Below are 15,511 nucleotides of genomic sequence, written 5' to 3'. Positions count from 1 at the left end.
GGGCAACTACAAGGGGATAAACAGTGCCTGCAGGCAGCAGTTTCCTCTTCACACAGATGTTCTGACCTGAAGAGTCCTAGGCTGGCTGAGTCCTACATCCTCAGTGGACAGATTTCCCTGGAAGGTCATGTGGACTAGTCTAGAAGCAAGGGGACACTTTAAACTTAAGATCTTTTATACATCCTAGCTTACCTTGCCTATGACATTCTGCAAGATGTCCTATGTCATCTTGGTGAAAGTATTCATAACACGACGTGCCTAGAAGTTCTTGTGGTAAATATGCCAAAATAGCTGTTGCCCTAAAAGGGAATAAAGGAATATTTAAAGAAGAAAAAGCCATTCAGACGATTAATTGCAACTCTGCAATGGATAAACCCTGCTACAGCCTATGAGAGCAAGGTCAAAGCTGCACGCAAAAGAGCTGGATGGATTTTCAGAGGGCTCACTGTGTGGATCTTTTTTTTTCAGGCATCTGAATTTAATCAAAGCTATAAAAATAGACGGAAACAAAGCAAAGAAGCTTTGTAAAGGGACTATTATCACAAGAAATCAAATCTGAGGGGGCTTTAAAAATGGTAAGCAGTCAGGCACAGTGGCTCATGCCTGTCATCCCAGCACTTTGGGAGGCCGAGGTGGGCAGATTGAGCTCAGGAGTTCAAGATTAGCTTGGGCAACATGGCGAAACCCTGTCTCTACCAAAAACACAGAAAAATGAGCTGGGTATGGTGACACACATGTATGGTCACAGCTACTTGTGACCTGAGGTGGGAGGACTGCTTGAGCCCGGGAGGTCAAGGCTGCAGTAAGCCAAGATCTCGCCACTGCACTTTAGCCTGGGTGACAGACTGAGATCCGTCTTTAAAAAAGGAACTATATTAATTAGATTAAAATGTGGTATAAATCTAAATCTCAGTGCAAGGCTTCTGGTTTTTGCTGCCTCCTTTTTATCAGGACAACCAAATGCCAGAAGCTGCAGCAGCTGAGGCCACAAGACAGCTGAGGCTGTCTCCTTTTCCAGCATGTTGTGGCTGTCTCTAGTAGCCAGAAAAATTATTAGCCTATGCATATTCTGAAGGAAAGCAGTAGGCAGCAGTAAATTTGGGACACCTGGGTGCTTGGTCCAGGTCTATTACCAATTAGTTGTGAATCCTACAGGAGACCAGTCCCCAGGCTGGGCCTCCGTTCTTCATCCATAAAATAAGGAGGTTGGATTAGATCAAGGCTGTCCAACAATAATTTCTGTGATGAGGGAAATGTTCTACGTCTGTGCCGTTAGCCACATAGGAGGCTACCATGGCCAATGAGTATTTTATTGGACAACTCAGGACTAAATAATTGCTTCCAAGTCCTAGATTCAAAAGAATTTCAATCACAATAATGGTTCTGGAACATTCCATAGATTAAGACAGCATGCTATCCCTACTATTTTTCTTTCAGCCATGGACATCAAGGCACTCACTTAACTGTCTCTATATGCCAAAGAACGACAGAAAAATCTCTGTATTTATGATGATATGCTATTGAATCACATTTTTTTTTAACAGAGACTCACATCACTTGTCTCTTTCTTTTTTTTTGAAACAGGGTCTCACTCTGTTGCCCAGGAGGAAGTGCAGTGGTACAATCACAGCTTACTGCAGCCTTGATCTCCCAAGGCTCAGGTGATCCTCCTGCCTCAGCCTCCAGAGGGTTGGGACTACGGGTATGTGCCACCATGACTGGCTAATTTTTGTATTTTTAGTAGAGACAGGGTTTTGCCATGTTGCCCAGGCTAGTCTCAAACTCCTGGGCTCAAGTGATCCACCCGCCTTGGCCTCCCAAAGTGCTGGGATTTCAGGTGTGAGCCACTCCACCCAGCTTTGTTTCTTTCTTTCTTCTTAGAAAAGCCAGCTGATGGCCCAGTCTTCTCTGCTTTTTAGATCAGGGTTGAAAATCCTCTACCATCATTGCTCAAGAGTAGTATGTAGACTCTTACCTCTGGTCTACAAAAACAAACTTTCCATCTATCGCGTGCCGAGAAACATATTCCATAGATTTCACCCTGATTTCCCCATTCACTGGTTGTGGAACTACATGAGAATGCAGTCGTCCAATTGCAACGAGGCAGCTGAGGTTACACCCCTCATTGTCTGGTTCATTGTCTTCATCCAGCCCCATCTTTGTGGGTGGCCAGCTTTTCAAATAGCCTGTGCTGTGGATTGTGCAGAAGCTTTTTCGATCTGCTAGAAGGCAAAGTTTGTGGTTAGTGTCAGCACTAGGTTTGGGTCATAGAGGTGTACGCAGCCGATGGTGGGGTGGGATGTAGGTAGGGAGTAAAAAAAAAAAAAAAAAAATCAATGCTTCTCTCTCCAGAAGTGAGCATCTAGTGAAAGGGGTAGACAGAAAGAAAAACAAAAACTGTCATCCAGTGTCAGTATGCTTAAGTAGGGCCAGTTATACCATGGGCATTCATTATTTAACCAAGGAAGGAATATCTAACTCTTCCTGGGGAAAGGAAGGCTCCCCCAAAAAACCAGTGGAGGAGGTGGGTCAAGAAGGATGAACAGTGGCTGAGGGACTAGAATGTATAAAGGCTGAGGACATACAAAGGCACAGAGGAACAGCCTATATAGGAATGGCCAAGAGCTCTGTGTGGTTGAAGTGAAATTGGAGGTACTGGGAGTGAGGGGCAAATTGGAAAGGCAGGTTGGGGGAAGATTAAAAGGGCCATGGATCACTTGCTAACCAATATGTTGGTCTATTTTTTTTTAAGGCAGGAGATGGAGAGCCTCTAAAGGTATTTAAGTGCAGAAACAGCAAAATCAAATTGTGGTTTGGATGCTGTAGGAACAGAGTGACATGTGAACTGGAAGAGAGTAGAAAACACAAGTAGGAATGCTAGTTCAGGGGCCAGTGGCTATAATACAGCAAGAGATGAGCAGGACTGAACTATGGCAGTGCAGTGAAGATGAGAGGGAGGAGAGAAAGGAAGCAGGAGAAATTTCTGAGATCAAACTATTGGGATTTGCTATGAATATCAGGCTTAAGGGAAAGAAACAAATGAAGATGACTCCAACTTTTCTGGATTGGGTGGTTGCTGGTGTCATTCACTGACTCAGAGAAGAGAGAAAACAGACCAGCAGAGAGAGAGAAAAAAAAGATTTTGATTCGGGACACATTAAGTGTAGAGCACTTATAGACTTCACCAACAAGCAAGCCACTATGGAGTGTCTGCCAAGCGTGGAGTCTGTGCTGGTTACTGGAATAAGAGTGAAAAACAAATCAGACATGCCCTTGTGGAGTTCACAGCCTAGTGGGGAGACAGACTTTAAACAAATAATCACACAAATAACTATATAACAGCAAGTACAAGAAAGCACTAGAAAGCAAACCAGCAGGGTGCTATAAGACATAAGGCGGTCTGAGGTTGGAGACAGCCATGTGAAGGGAGCTTATGGGGAGAGGGAAGAAATTCCAACCAGGAAGCGACAGCATGTGCAGAGGCATTGCCCAGAAAGGGCTTGAGGCATCAAAGGAAGTCAACATGGCTTACATGTGCTTAGTGGCAGGGTCAGGGGCTGCATGGTCACGTTAAATATTTTGAGCTTTTCTTCAAGAGCAATAGGGAACACTGAAGGGTTTTTAAAAGGGGACTGATAAAAAGATCATCCTGGCTGCTGTGTTGGAGGTGGGGAACATGTGTGTCAACACTTTCGACCTAGTGAGAGTTGGGGGCAGCTGGGAGCTGAGTGACAGTAGGCAGCATGGAAAGGGACAAACATTTCAGAGAACTTTTGCAGATGGGACTCTCTGTGGCAGGATTTCATAACTAACGGGACTGAGGAGTGGGGTGGTGAGACAGAAGTGAGGGTGCCTCCCCAGCTTCTAGCGTGAGCAGCCAGCTGGATGGCAGTGCCATTTATGCTGGAGGAGAGGCTCACGTGATTACTTCGGCATGTATCCTGTTGGAGATTCCCCTGAGATATCAAAGCAGGTTGATTTAGTAAGCAGTACATTTATGAATATGGAGTTCAAAAGAGAAGTCTAGGCTGGAAATATGAATGTGGAAGTTGTTGGCATTTAAAGCCAAGGGAGTAGATGATGTGACCTACAGAGAGAGACTGCAGACAGAGAAGCAGCCCAGGACAGAGAGGAGCAGCCAGCAAAGGGGCCAGCAAGAGAGCCTGTAGCAGCAGGGGGTCGAGGAGGAGGAAGAATGTGGTTTCATGGAATCAAGGGAAGAGAACACTTCAAGAAGGAAGACAAAGGAAAAGTGTGCATTCCATTTAACAACATGAAGGTCACTGGTGAGCTCAGAGTAATTTTGGTAGACTGGTGGGTGTTCATGAGGCAGTTAGGATTGTGGCTGAGAGTATTCTTCCTCAATCGCATTAAAAGAAACACAATTTAAACAGAGGAGTCCTTTCCACAAATCTCTGCCATCAGGCTTTTCAGCTCTCTCCTCTGCTCCCAACTGCCCTACACACAGGGAGGACTGCAGGGTACTGGCTGCAGTTCTGGGACCTGCCACTCTGGCCAGCCAGAAACCACTGAACCAATGCCCTGCTGAGAGCTCCGCTGTAGAAAGCAAGCTTCACCTGTCACAGGGTTTTAATTGTTACCTTTTTTCTTTGAGCAGGTAGAGGGGAAGTCCTTGTCTTCAACCTTTACTGAAGGCCTGTTACACTTCATCCTACAGAAGAAAGAACGTCGTGCTCCAGAACATAATCGAGATGGCCCAGGGGTTATATCTGTTTTAACTGGAAGTCCAGCTGCAAATCAATACACAAAATGTGATAAACTGAGAGCAGTGTTGTCTGTCAGGAGGGGGAGTGTGACCTTGAGCAAAGCCTTTTCTTGCCTGCCTCACTGTTTTATAATGATGACATGAGACAAATATCTCCCTAGTGTAGGCTTTAACAGATGCAGCATGGATAGGTGTGTTGTCAGTCTGGAAATGTTTATAAATCACATAGAGTGTGCTACTAAATAAATTGATTAGGTACTCTGGGGATGAAAAGAAATATACTATGGGGTTCTTGCCCAACGGAAACTTATGGCTGACAAAGGGGAAATGGACGTGCACCAAGAAAAGATTAATAATAGGACAGGGTGATATAAGATTAGTGCCAAATAAATGGCAAAGACAACCTGTGCTTCCCAGAGGAGAAAGAACTTGGGCTGGCACTGAAGGATGAGTAGGATATGGATATTGGGAAGGAAAGGAGGGAGCAGGACTGCCTTAAGTTCTCAACCTGGCTTGTAGGCCAGAATCCCCTGGATGTGTGATCAACCTACAGATTCCTGGACCCCATTGTAGATCTGTGCTGTCCAATGCATTAGCCACTAGCTGCATGCAGCTACTGAGCACTTGAAATGTGGCTTTTCTAAATTGAAATGTGCTATAAGTGTGAAATACACACAGGATTTCAAAGACAGTACAGAAAAATAAAAGAATGTGAACGAACTTATTGTTTATAATCATTACATGCCGAAATAATATTTTGGAGTTAATTTTAATTTATTTTTATTTTTTAAAATCTGGCTACCAGAAAATATAAAAATTACACATGTGGCTCATGTTTGTGGTTTGCATTATGTTTCTATTGGACTGTGCTGTCTGGAAAAACCAAATTAGAATCTCTGGGGGTGGAGCATGACTATGTTGAAAAGCTCCCAGGTGATTCTGAGGTGCACACCTCCTTACCAAACACTGGCTAGGTGTCAGTACAGAAGCCGAGGGAAAACACACCCATGGAAATCACGCGAGCAAGTGTGCCAAGGAATGGCCGCTGCCCAGGGCTCCTTCTGGGCTTCCTCCCCTCCCATCTACCTCCCACATTGCCCACTCTGCGATCTCCCCTAGAATGCCAATCCAAGCCTGCCACACCCAACTCAGAGCTCTTCACTGTGTCCCCACAGAACAAAAGGTCTTCATGCTTCAGCCCTTCCCCTCCCCGCATGTTTTGTCCAATAGCACCAAGCATGCCACGTGGCTCCACACCCCTGCACCTGTCCACAGATGATGTTTCCTCTTCTCTCTTCCTCCCTTCATTACCTGGCAAACATTAATTCATCTTTTCAAACCCACCTCGGTTGTCATCTGCTCAGTGATGCCTGTCCTTGCGCCCACATGAGAATTAATCATCCGTTCTCTACGCCTGGCACTATTTCTGTGGCTGCACCTATTACTATGCAGGGTGCTGTCTGTCTCCTCGTTTCTCTGACTATATGCTAAGAGCCTCAAAGGTAAGGACCAAATGCCATTCATATTTTTCTCCTAAGGTCACTAAAAAAATCCAAGGCTAGACTATAAAGGACAACAGATACCAAAGTCTGCACCTTACTTTTAGGAACAAGAGGAGTGCTGTAATGAAGATGATTTGAAGGAGATTCCTCTGGTGGTGTTTCTTTCCAGGGATTAACATGGACAGCTTGGGGACAGGACATTAGTTAGGCCATGACTGCACTGGGCCAACGTGAATGCAACACTGATACTGTTCTTGCTATGTGCTAGGAACTGTTCTGCCTACTTTATATACATTAACACTTTCAATCCTCACAACAACCCAATGAAATAGGTACTCTTCCATAAATGAGAAAACTGAGACAGAGAGAGGTTAAGTAACTTGCTCAAGGTCACACAGTTAGTGAATGGTGGAGCTGGAATGAGCCCAGTAATCTCCCTTGTGTTCTCATTCCTTTTTTTTTTTTTTTTTTTTGAGACAGAGTCTTGCTCTGTCACCCAGGCTGGAGTGCAGTGGTACGATCACGGCTCACTGCAACCCCCACCTCCTGGATTCAAGAAACTCTCCTGCCTCAGCCTCCCAAGTAGCTGGGATTATAGGCATGCACTGCCACACCTGGCTAGTTTTTGTATTATTAGTAGAGACAGGGTTTTGCCATGTTGGCCAGGTTGGTTGCAAACTCCTGACCTCAAGAGATCCACCTGCCTTGGCCTCCCAAAGTGCTGGGATTACAGGTGTGAGCCACCGCACCCAGCCAGAGTCCTCATTCTTAACTGTAGGAGTGCACAGCCTCCCACAGGACTAAAGTAGATGACAGCTACTGGGGCCTTGCACAGGAGTGTGTGCAGTAGCAGGAAGCCAGGGGCAGAGGGGTCGATGTGAATGGTGGTTCCACTACTGCAAGAAGAAAGCCAGGTGGGGGAGCCAACCTAAAGAGGAACACTTTGGTTGAAGAAACACCATATTTATAGTTGACGTTTTCTTTCTTTTATGAGGCTGCCTGTGTGCAACTCAGGTAAATAGAGCCCATTTGTTCTGAGAGAACAAATCAAACTTAGCCCTTTAAACTCAGGAGCATACAACTGGGATTTTCTAGATTCTGAAAGAAAAAAGAGAATTCTAAAAATCAGAAAGAATCCAGTCTAAATAGCTCTTCTTTTCAATAAATTTGGACACGAGATTTTTTTCTTCTTATGTAAAATAAACCCAAAAGAACATAAATAATTCCATTTAGCCAAAGATAGCTCTGGTGCCCCAGAAAGAGGACAGAGAAGTAGGACTGGAAAGGCTGAGCCCATCACACACACTCACCCTCTGCTCACTCAGGGTTGGCTGCCTGTGAGTGCTGAGGAAATGCGAGGCCTCTGTGGTACTCACTTTTTGCATCTATGAGCCGCTCCCGGGGTGCAGTGTCGGAGGAGGAGAGCTGCTCCTTGACTTTGGCAATATCTTTAGGATGCAGGTAGTCAAACAAACTCTGACCAATCAGATCATTCTGTGGAGATGAAATGTTAAACATGGCAAGTCAACCGCATGCAGAAAATCAATTACGCAACAAGCAAGCGCACACAGTCTGCATGTTGTCTTTGTGTTTTTGTACATGAGACCTCAAACTTTTCCTATGTGAACCTGTACATATGTCCAACCACTTTGCCTAGACACAAGGAAGGAGACATCTGGAGGTTAATTTTGATAACGTGAGAGGAAAACCCTCAATTATATAGTTCATGCTCTTCTAAGGCAATAATCTTGGAATTCCCCTGTAAGACCTCAGAAGGCGGAAGATAGGGGTGGGCTCTGACTCCAGCTCTGCTGTTCAGCCTCTCTGTTCTCAAGCAAGTTACGCATATCATATGCTTCAGTCACCTTGTCTATTAACAGAGAGATAACAGCAACTTCCTCCATAACTTTGCTCTGAGACTAAAAAGAGCAGAAATCTTTGGAAAAATTAAATTTACATTAATTCTAATTTACATAAATGTCATTTTGATTCTTCAAGTCTTCTGCCTACCAAGCTTCCATGCAAATACCAGTGTGTCAGCGAGTGAATGAATAAATGAATAAAAGCTCTGGGGGACATAACAGGTGAAAAGCTCTATTCTAGAAGCGTTTATAAATGTTACTCTTATTTGATCCTATAGGTTATCATCATCAATTTTTAGAGTAAACTGAGGTTCAATAGAGCTAAGAAGTGACACAGCACTGCAAACACAGTATGGAGTGGGTTTCCAAGTGTCGTATTCTCTGTTACTGTGTTACCTGCCTACCCTTCTCCCTTGTCAGATAGCCTCTTACCCTCTGTCCCGCCACATATTGTGGGATATTTATTTTGCAGCAATAGAAGAAAGCCATAATGCTACTGATCAGATCAGAGTCAGATCTTCCAATGGGGGGAATATGGAACATATTACCAGACTGTTCGAAGTCTAAATTAATTTATCTGTTAAGAAGTTAAGAATTTTCTGGAAGAAGTTCACATGTGACTTGTATACCATAATTATTCTGACAAAATTGAGTGACACTTCTGACTGCTGTGAGGCTGCCCGCCACCAACAGAAGCATGAACAATACCTGGCTGTAGTTGAGGATCTTGAAGACAGACTCTGAGACAAAGAGTATCTTCCCTCGGTCACATCCTACGACAAACAAAAATCCATCTGCTGCCTAATCAGGAAAAATGGATAATCAATTTCTCATACTTTAGGAAAGATAACTTGTAATCCCCCTGATAACTAATAGAGGATGTGCCTTCTAAGCATCCAAAGCATAGGAACAATCACTGACAGTTTCAGTGATATCCTGAGTGCAGGATGCTGAAAACAAATTTTGTGTGTGTGTGTGTGTGTTTCTACATATCATCTAATTATTATAGAAAAAAAGTCCAATTAAAGTAAGTTCTATTTCAAAGCAGAATTCAGCTTGTACATATTCTTTTGAAGGTATCATGGTCCAGAGAAATCATACTTCTTTGCTCTAATTATAACAACGCTATGGAGAGTCAGAATCTGAAATTTGGAAGGACTCTTGAAAAATCCCCTCTCTAACATCTCAGCCACCATCTGCCTTCAACTTGAAAACCTCCATGTACAGGGAGCTCTCTAAAACAGTGGTTCTCAACATTTGGAGTAGTGTTTTTTGTTTTTGTTTTAATGCTGATGGTCTGGCATGGGGCTGATCACTGGGGCATTTTTTAAACCCATCCCACTTCCACGTTAATGTGATTCTAACGTACACAGGGCTGAGAACTACTACTCTCAAATGTTATCCCTCCATCCAGGGCTGGACTATTTGCATTCCAAGTGAGACAAGAAAAGCAAACCCCTCTACCCCGCCACTTAGATTCTTCTTACCCCTTTCTTCAGTTTAAATACAGGAAAAAATCTAAATGTTCCAATAAAGCCAGTCATTAAGACAGGACAACATTTGGTAAAGAGACTGAAGCAGGTAAATACCCAAGCTATAGTGCCTGAGAGCTTGGGCTGTTTTGTCAGCATATGTGTGAATTCCACCCACTGCCTTCCAGACATACAACCACTCAATTCCTGCTGGGGTCTTCCGGTGACAAGGAGGGTGCGCCCCACTCTGTCATGCCCTTGCTCTTATGACTCAGCCCTCCTTGGTTCTAATACACAGTGGGCTAGTTTCTCACCTTATTCACTGGTCCTCAATCTGTTCTTTGGAAAAATACAGAGAAACTCTGTTCTCTTTTTCCACAAAAGGGCCTTCATGATGTAGTTTAATTCAAGGAACTAGGAAATGAATTAATGTGCCAGAAGGTAAAAGAATAGTGCATGCACTTGTGCTGGGACAGAAGACATGAGTGAGAGGGGAACAGAATCACTGTTGCTGTGAGACCCTGGCAGGCTACTCAGCCAGAAGGAAGCTGGGGAGGAGCCTTTCCTAAGTTAGGTCCCTAAGCTGGCCCAGGGGCAAGGGATGACAGTGAGGGGGAAGTAACTTTCCAAGCACCATCTGCTGGAAGCCTCATTCTGTCAACAAATAGGGTATTAATAACTTCCTCGTTTGCCTTGCAGATAATCTTATATCTCACAGAAGTGTTTTTGAGGCTTTTCATTGATGTGGCAATGTGGCTTGAAAGGTACCTGGACAGAAGGGAACTGTGACACCCTGGAGGTAATGCTGGGCAGGGTCAGGCCTGAACCGACAACATGGGTAAAGCTATTTCAACACTCCAGGGGAAAGCCAACAGGTTCCAAAGCAGTGAATGCATCAGCAGGGGGAGGCTCTGGACATTCCAACTCCACAGCACCCTGGCTGGCAGACCATCTGTGAAGGAGCCGGGCCCAAAGGACAGCTAAGGAACAGAAGCTGTGAGAACACTACCAGCACCACAGAGCCACAGGGCCAGCCAGTGGTAGGGTCACTCTTGGGAAGACAGTGCTGGTTAATAAATGACACAGAGGCCCTGGTACGGTCTGCCTGGTTTTTAAAACATGAAGAAGTAATGTAGACATTGTAAACTGATACAGTTGACTGATCCCTGACATACGCTTTATTAAAGATATTTTGAAAGCACTTAGTAAAGAAAGCAGTTTGTCCATTTTGCATTGCTGAGGAAAAGCAGAAGTCCAGCTCCTGCAACCAAACTGTCTGAACATCATCTGAGTGGACCTGGCTTTCTGTTGAAGCAAGTCCCTGGAACTGAGCCCCTGGAAGTGATAAGGGATTGGACAGCATTTCACAGCCACTGACGTGCCGGAGAGGTGACAAAAGCTTCATCAGGCAAGAGAGATCACACTTGAGTGCTGCATAAAACCAAGGAGTAGAAAAGACAAGCCCAACATGAAGTATTTAGCTGAGATAGCATTTTAATCCTTGTTCCATACCCTGGTAAGTATGGGTATCTGATAGAAAATTATTAAGAAAAGCAATAAAAAGAAAGCGATTAAGCATGTGCCATTGCAAAAGGAGCTTGTTTTATTTATTTTTAAATTTGTCCATCCACAGGACTCTGCTTGATAATTATTTTACATATATATATATGAATGAAATAAAGACATAGATTCTTTTTCTTAAAATAATCAAGCCTGTACCCCAGCCTCAAATGTCATTGATTTGGATGTTCCTAGAACAATGCCAAGCCTCTAGTAAGTACACAAAAGTGTTTGTTGGATTCATGAATACGCAAGAATGAAAGAGACAGAGGCATGCCTATCACATCTACAGCTGCAGATGTGTTACCAGTATGGGAATCAGGACCAGTTACATAATTTGTGGGGCCCAGTACAAAATGAAAATGCAGGGATCCTTGCTCAAAAATTACATTTTCAAGATGGTGACAGGGCATTAAACCAAGCATGGGGCCCTGTGAAACTGCAGAGGTCGCAAGCCCACGAAGCTGGCACCGATGGCAGCTCTCGAGATGCTACAGACATCGGTCATATTTTAACCTCAGCAAATCCTCTCTGAGAACATAGACATTTTTATGAAAAGGATGGAGAGATGGACAGAGCTGGGTGTTTGAATAACTGTGTCCTGAGAGTGGTAACCAAAACACCATCACTCACTTGATCGGGAGCCTGGTCCCACCCTAAAGTGTTTATCATTGATTTGGATGTTCCTAGAACAATGCCATGCATCTATTAAGTATACAAAAATATTTGTTGAGTTTATGAATAAACAAGGATGAAAGGCACAGAGGCATGTATTGGATCTACAAGTCACACAAAGATTCCAAGGGTCATTAATGACAAGTTGGACTGTGGGGCCATTCAACAAACAGGTTTTGACAGGAATGAAAGAGAAGTCCTATCTTAAGTTCAAAAAAGCACCTATACAAGATGTAAAAAACCTGACCTAACAATAATTCATATTCAGGAGAGAAGGGGGAGGGGGCAGTACTGCAGCTGCCCCAAATGATGCGGTACTAATGAGATGGCTTTTTTGGCAAGGAAGGCACTAGCCCCATTCATCCTCAGGCCAACCAGACCACAGTTGACATGCTATATTGGGTTGTGGGAGTCATTTCTGGAAGGAATCGAGCAAATGCATGTGGCTCTGGAAAGTGTGTGTGGCAAACACTGTTGGGGGAGCCAATTCCCAACACCATTCCCAGGCCCCTTCTCTCTTGCCTGTCTCCATCACGGAGGCTGGAAAATCTATACACACTTGCTTCTGCACCCTGCCCTGCAGCCAGGTGTGACCAAGTGACACACTTTTGGATAAGGTGAAGTCCACTATTGAGTTTTCAGGAAGGTGTATCCTCTCTTGATAAAAAGGACAGCCAGACTAGAGTTTCATTTACCCCTATTTTTACAGTGGGTCTGGCTACTTAGACCTGGCAGAGGTACCCGGCTACATTAAGGAAACAAGCTAGCATGCTAGCTTGGTGTGGCTGAGTGCAAAGACAGAAAGAACCTGGTTCCTATTGACCTCATTGAACCACTGCAGCAACCCCACATAACCTACTCCAGACCAGTTATACTTGAGAAATGAAACTCTATTTATTCATCAGGTCTTCTGGTCCTCGCAGGTGAATGCTTTCCAATTTGAGATAGCACGTCATGAGGAGATAAATAGAGAATGCTGGAGTGAGCAGACAGGCCAGGCTTACAGAGAGCTGAAAATGGATAGTGATGATGCAAAATTCCAGATGGACTACCCTCTACTCCAGGGCTTTGCAAACTTCTGCTCAAAGATGGGTATGCAGATTCTGTAGGCTGTGCAAGTCAGGTCAGCCCTGACTTCGTGGGAGGTGGAAGCAGGTATCCTTCCTTTTAGTTAACGTTTTTCTATTCTTCTGTTTACAATTTGCAAGAACACGTTTCTGAATTCAGTTTCTTTCCCTTCAATTCCCAAGTTAATCTCACTTTACCTAGTAACACTACTTAGAGCCCTGTGCAGACCTAATTCCTCATGGAAGACAACAGGTTCCCACAGTGCCACCTCAACCATCTCCCAGCAGAGATTTAGCAAGACAGAGAGCGCACTCAAGTCAAGCAAGTGAAAGCATATACCTCTTGCATTTATTTTTCTTATTTGGACCACTAGTCTTTGGAAGTTTGTTTGTTTCCTTGATTTTTGAGACAGAGTCTCACTCTGTTGCCCAAGCTGGAGTGCAGTGGCGTGACCTCGGCTCACTGCAACCTCTACCTCCCAGGTTCAAGCGATTCTCATGTCTCAGCCTCCCAAGCAGGCACCTGCTACCACACCCAGCTAATTTTTATATTCTTAGTAGAGACAGGATTTCAATGTTGGCCATGCTGGTCTCAAACTCGACCTCAGGCGATCCGCCCGCCTTGGCCTCTCAAAGTGCTGAGATTATAGGCGTGAACCACAGTTTTGTTGTTCTGATGGGATTTTGGTGTAAAGATTTAGGTGGACTTTTTTTGTGCTAGTGGTTAAATCAGGTGAAAAGAAAGTCTCAATTGTTGTTGGTTTCAGTCCCTTCCTAAAATCTTCATGCAGAAATGTGATTCTTAAATCCCTCTTATTTTTAACAAATCTTGCCTCTTCTGATTTAAAATTGCAGTAGCATAGGCCTTCCATTTTTGCCTAGATGAGGTTAAAAGAGGAGGAGAATGGTTTTGTGGAAGAAATGTGAAGCCTGTCCAAACAATAAGATAAAGGGAGGGACCCGAGAGAGGAAGCAGGCCTAAAAAAAAGCTCAGTGTTGAAACATCAAATTCCCACATGCTGCTACTTACTTGAAAATTTATCAAAACAAATGTTGTAAAACAATCCCATAATTGAACATACCCTGAGAATGAGGTGTTTCAATTCATCGTCTGATAGAAAAGTTGGTTTGTAGTTTGCTTCTGTATATGGATTGGTGGCACCTTAGGGGGGAAAAAGAGAAAGTATTGGTATACTTGATATTCAGAAAATGTCTCATTCTAATTTGCTGCCTCAAACCTTTTGCAAGTGGCCTAGTCCCTGTGACCTGGTATTTAAATTTCGTTGTTTAGGCCTTAACTGAGATGGGCCTAGATCTGGCTTTGGACGGAATGCTGTAAGCCAAAGATAACACCATGGAAAAGAGAACACTGTTACCCACAGGAGACCTAACAAGCCTGTTTTTCTCATTACAGGGAAAACCAAGAGATAATAGAAGGAAGTTTGACAATCTGCTTCTAAGAGAGAAGGCAGCTCTGGAAGTAAACTGGTAGAGGCTCCTCAGAGAGTTCCCTCTTCCTAAGATCTGTATTAAATGGGTTGTCTGGTAGTCCTTCAAATCACCACTCTAAATGTTCTTGGGAACTCATCCAGTCTGCCAGGCCCTGAGTAAATATATTGCGGAAGGCATTTAATGTGAGTTCCTCTTCATTGGGGTGAGTTAAATGAGTGTGGCAATGTGGAGGAATGCGTTGCTTCAGTCAGTGCAGCTCCCACTCCCAGGACTGAAAGGGGGCAAGACTTACGCTTAAAAGGTTGTCAGTCTGGCATTTTTCAGGAGAACAATCACTTAACAGAGAAAAATGCCAGCAGTAAATGATTTGGAGTCTGCAGAAGAGCGAGTGGAATAGTGAAAGAATAAAATGAAACGGATCTGTAACAATTCAAAGTGCCATGGGGAGGGAGGGAGACAGGACGTGTTGCAACCATTCAATTGATCCCTATCCCTGCTCTTTATTGTAACTTGAGATTTGCCACTTATTTCCAATTTAATAGAAATTAGTTTATAATAATTTAACCCGTGTTATCTTTGCTAATATGAATTTTTAAATGTCATTCTCCCAGCACAGGATACAACATTTATATTTTTGGATAATGATCTAAAGTCAGACAAAACCAGTTACTTCTTATTTCTGGTGGCTTTGTGCAAATATAAAAAGATGCAATTCTACCACGCAGGTCAGAGATCTGACTGAGCGCCCACTTTCCAATTTCCTCCAAAAGTCCAAGACTAGCTATGGAAAATTCCAGGAACAGCATTCACTAAAATGCCTGATATATTTCAGATTTCTCTTGTGGTTTGGATAAGTCACTTCCACTTTTCTGCCTCTGTTTTCTCACCCTCCCCACACTCAGAAAAGAAGGAAAATACTGCCTCCCTCACAAAGAGTGGATCTGGTTCGGGAAAATTCCAGGAAGATGAAAATATCTTCAGTGTTCATTCCTGACAACAAAATGCCGCGAGAACCCGCAACCCGTGACTCACTTTTCAAAGGAACCATGATGCATTTTCATCTTTGAAACTGACTTTTCTGTGTCACTGTGTGCACCTACATTTCTGCGTGTCATAATTGTAAGGATGGGATCCAGGCACAAACATAGGCAAGATGTGAGACATCAGAGCAGTATCGTGTCTGATAGGCACATAG

At 43.8% G+C, this 15,511-nt stretch overlaps 1 protein-coding gene across 46 annotated transcripts in view; it reads right to left on the bottom strand.

Annotated features, from left to right (window-relative positions):
* Positions 1-15,511, bottom strand: part of ARNTL (aryl hydrocarbon receptor nuclear translocator like) — a 109,489-nt gene that overhangs the window by 12,818 nt on the left and 81,160 nt on the right. For 31 of the 46 annotated variants that reach the window (XR_002517063.2, XM_021926008.2, XM_021926012.2 and 28 more), the window contains 6 exons: positions 13,947-14,026; positions 8,799-8,891; positions 7,605-7,722; positions 4,602-4,751; positions 1,976-2,222; positions 193-299 (listed from right to left, as the gene is read on the bottom strand). Coding sequence is in view for 45 of the 46 variants with exons in the window: in XM_021926008.2 (XP_021781700.1) it covers positions 193-299; positions 1,976-2,222; positions 4,602-4,751; positions 7,605-7,722; positions 8,799-8,891; positions 13,947-14,026 (795 nt within the window). In the remaining variant the exon portion in view is untranslated. The remainder of the gene's footprint in view (positions 1-192; positions 300-1,975; positions 2,223-4,601; positions 4,752-7,604; positions 7,723-8,798; positions 8,892-13,946; positions 14,027-15,511) is intronic. The other 15 variants (XM_021926029.2, XM_021926013.2, XM_021926015.2 and 12 more) reach the window with 3 other exon arrangements.

The sequence above is a fragment of the Papio anubis genome, chromosome 12 (genome assembly GCF_008728515.1).
Source record: "Papio anubis isolate 15944 chromosome 12, Panubis1.0, whole genome shotgun sequence".
In the NCBI taxonomy this organism is placed as follows: domain Eukaryota; kingdom Metazoa; phylum Chordata; class Mammalia; order Primates; family Cercopithecidae; genus Papio; species Papio anubis.
This window is presented reverse-complemented; position numbering and strand designations above follow the sequence as displayed.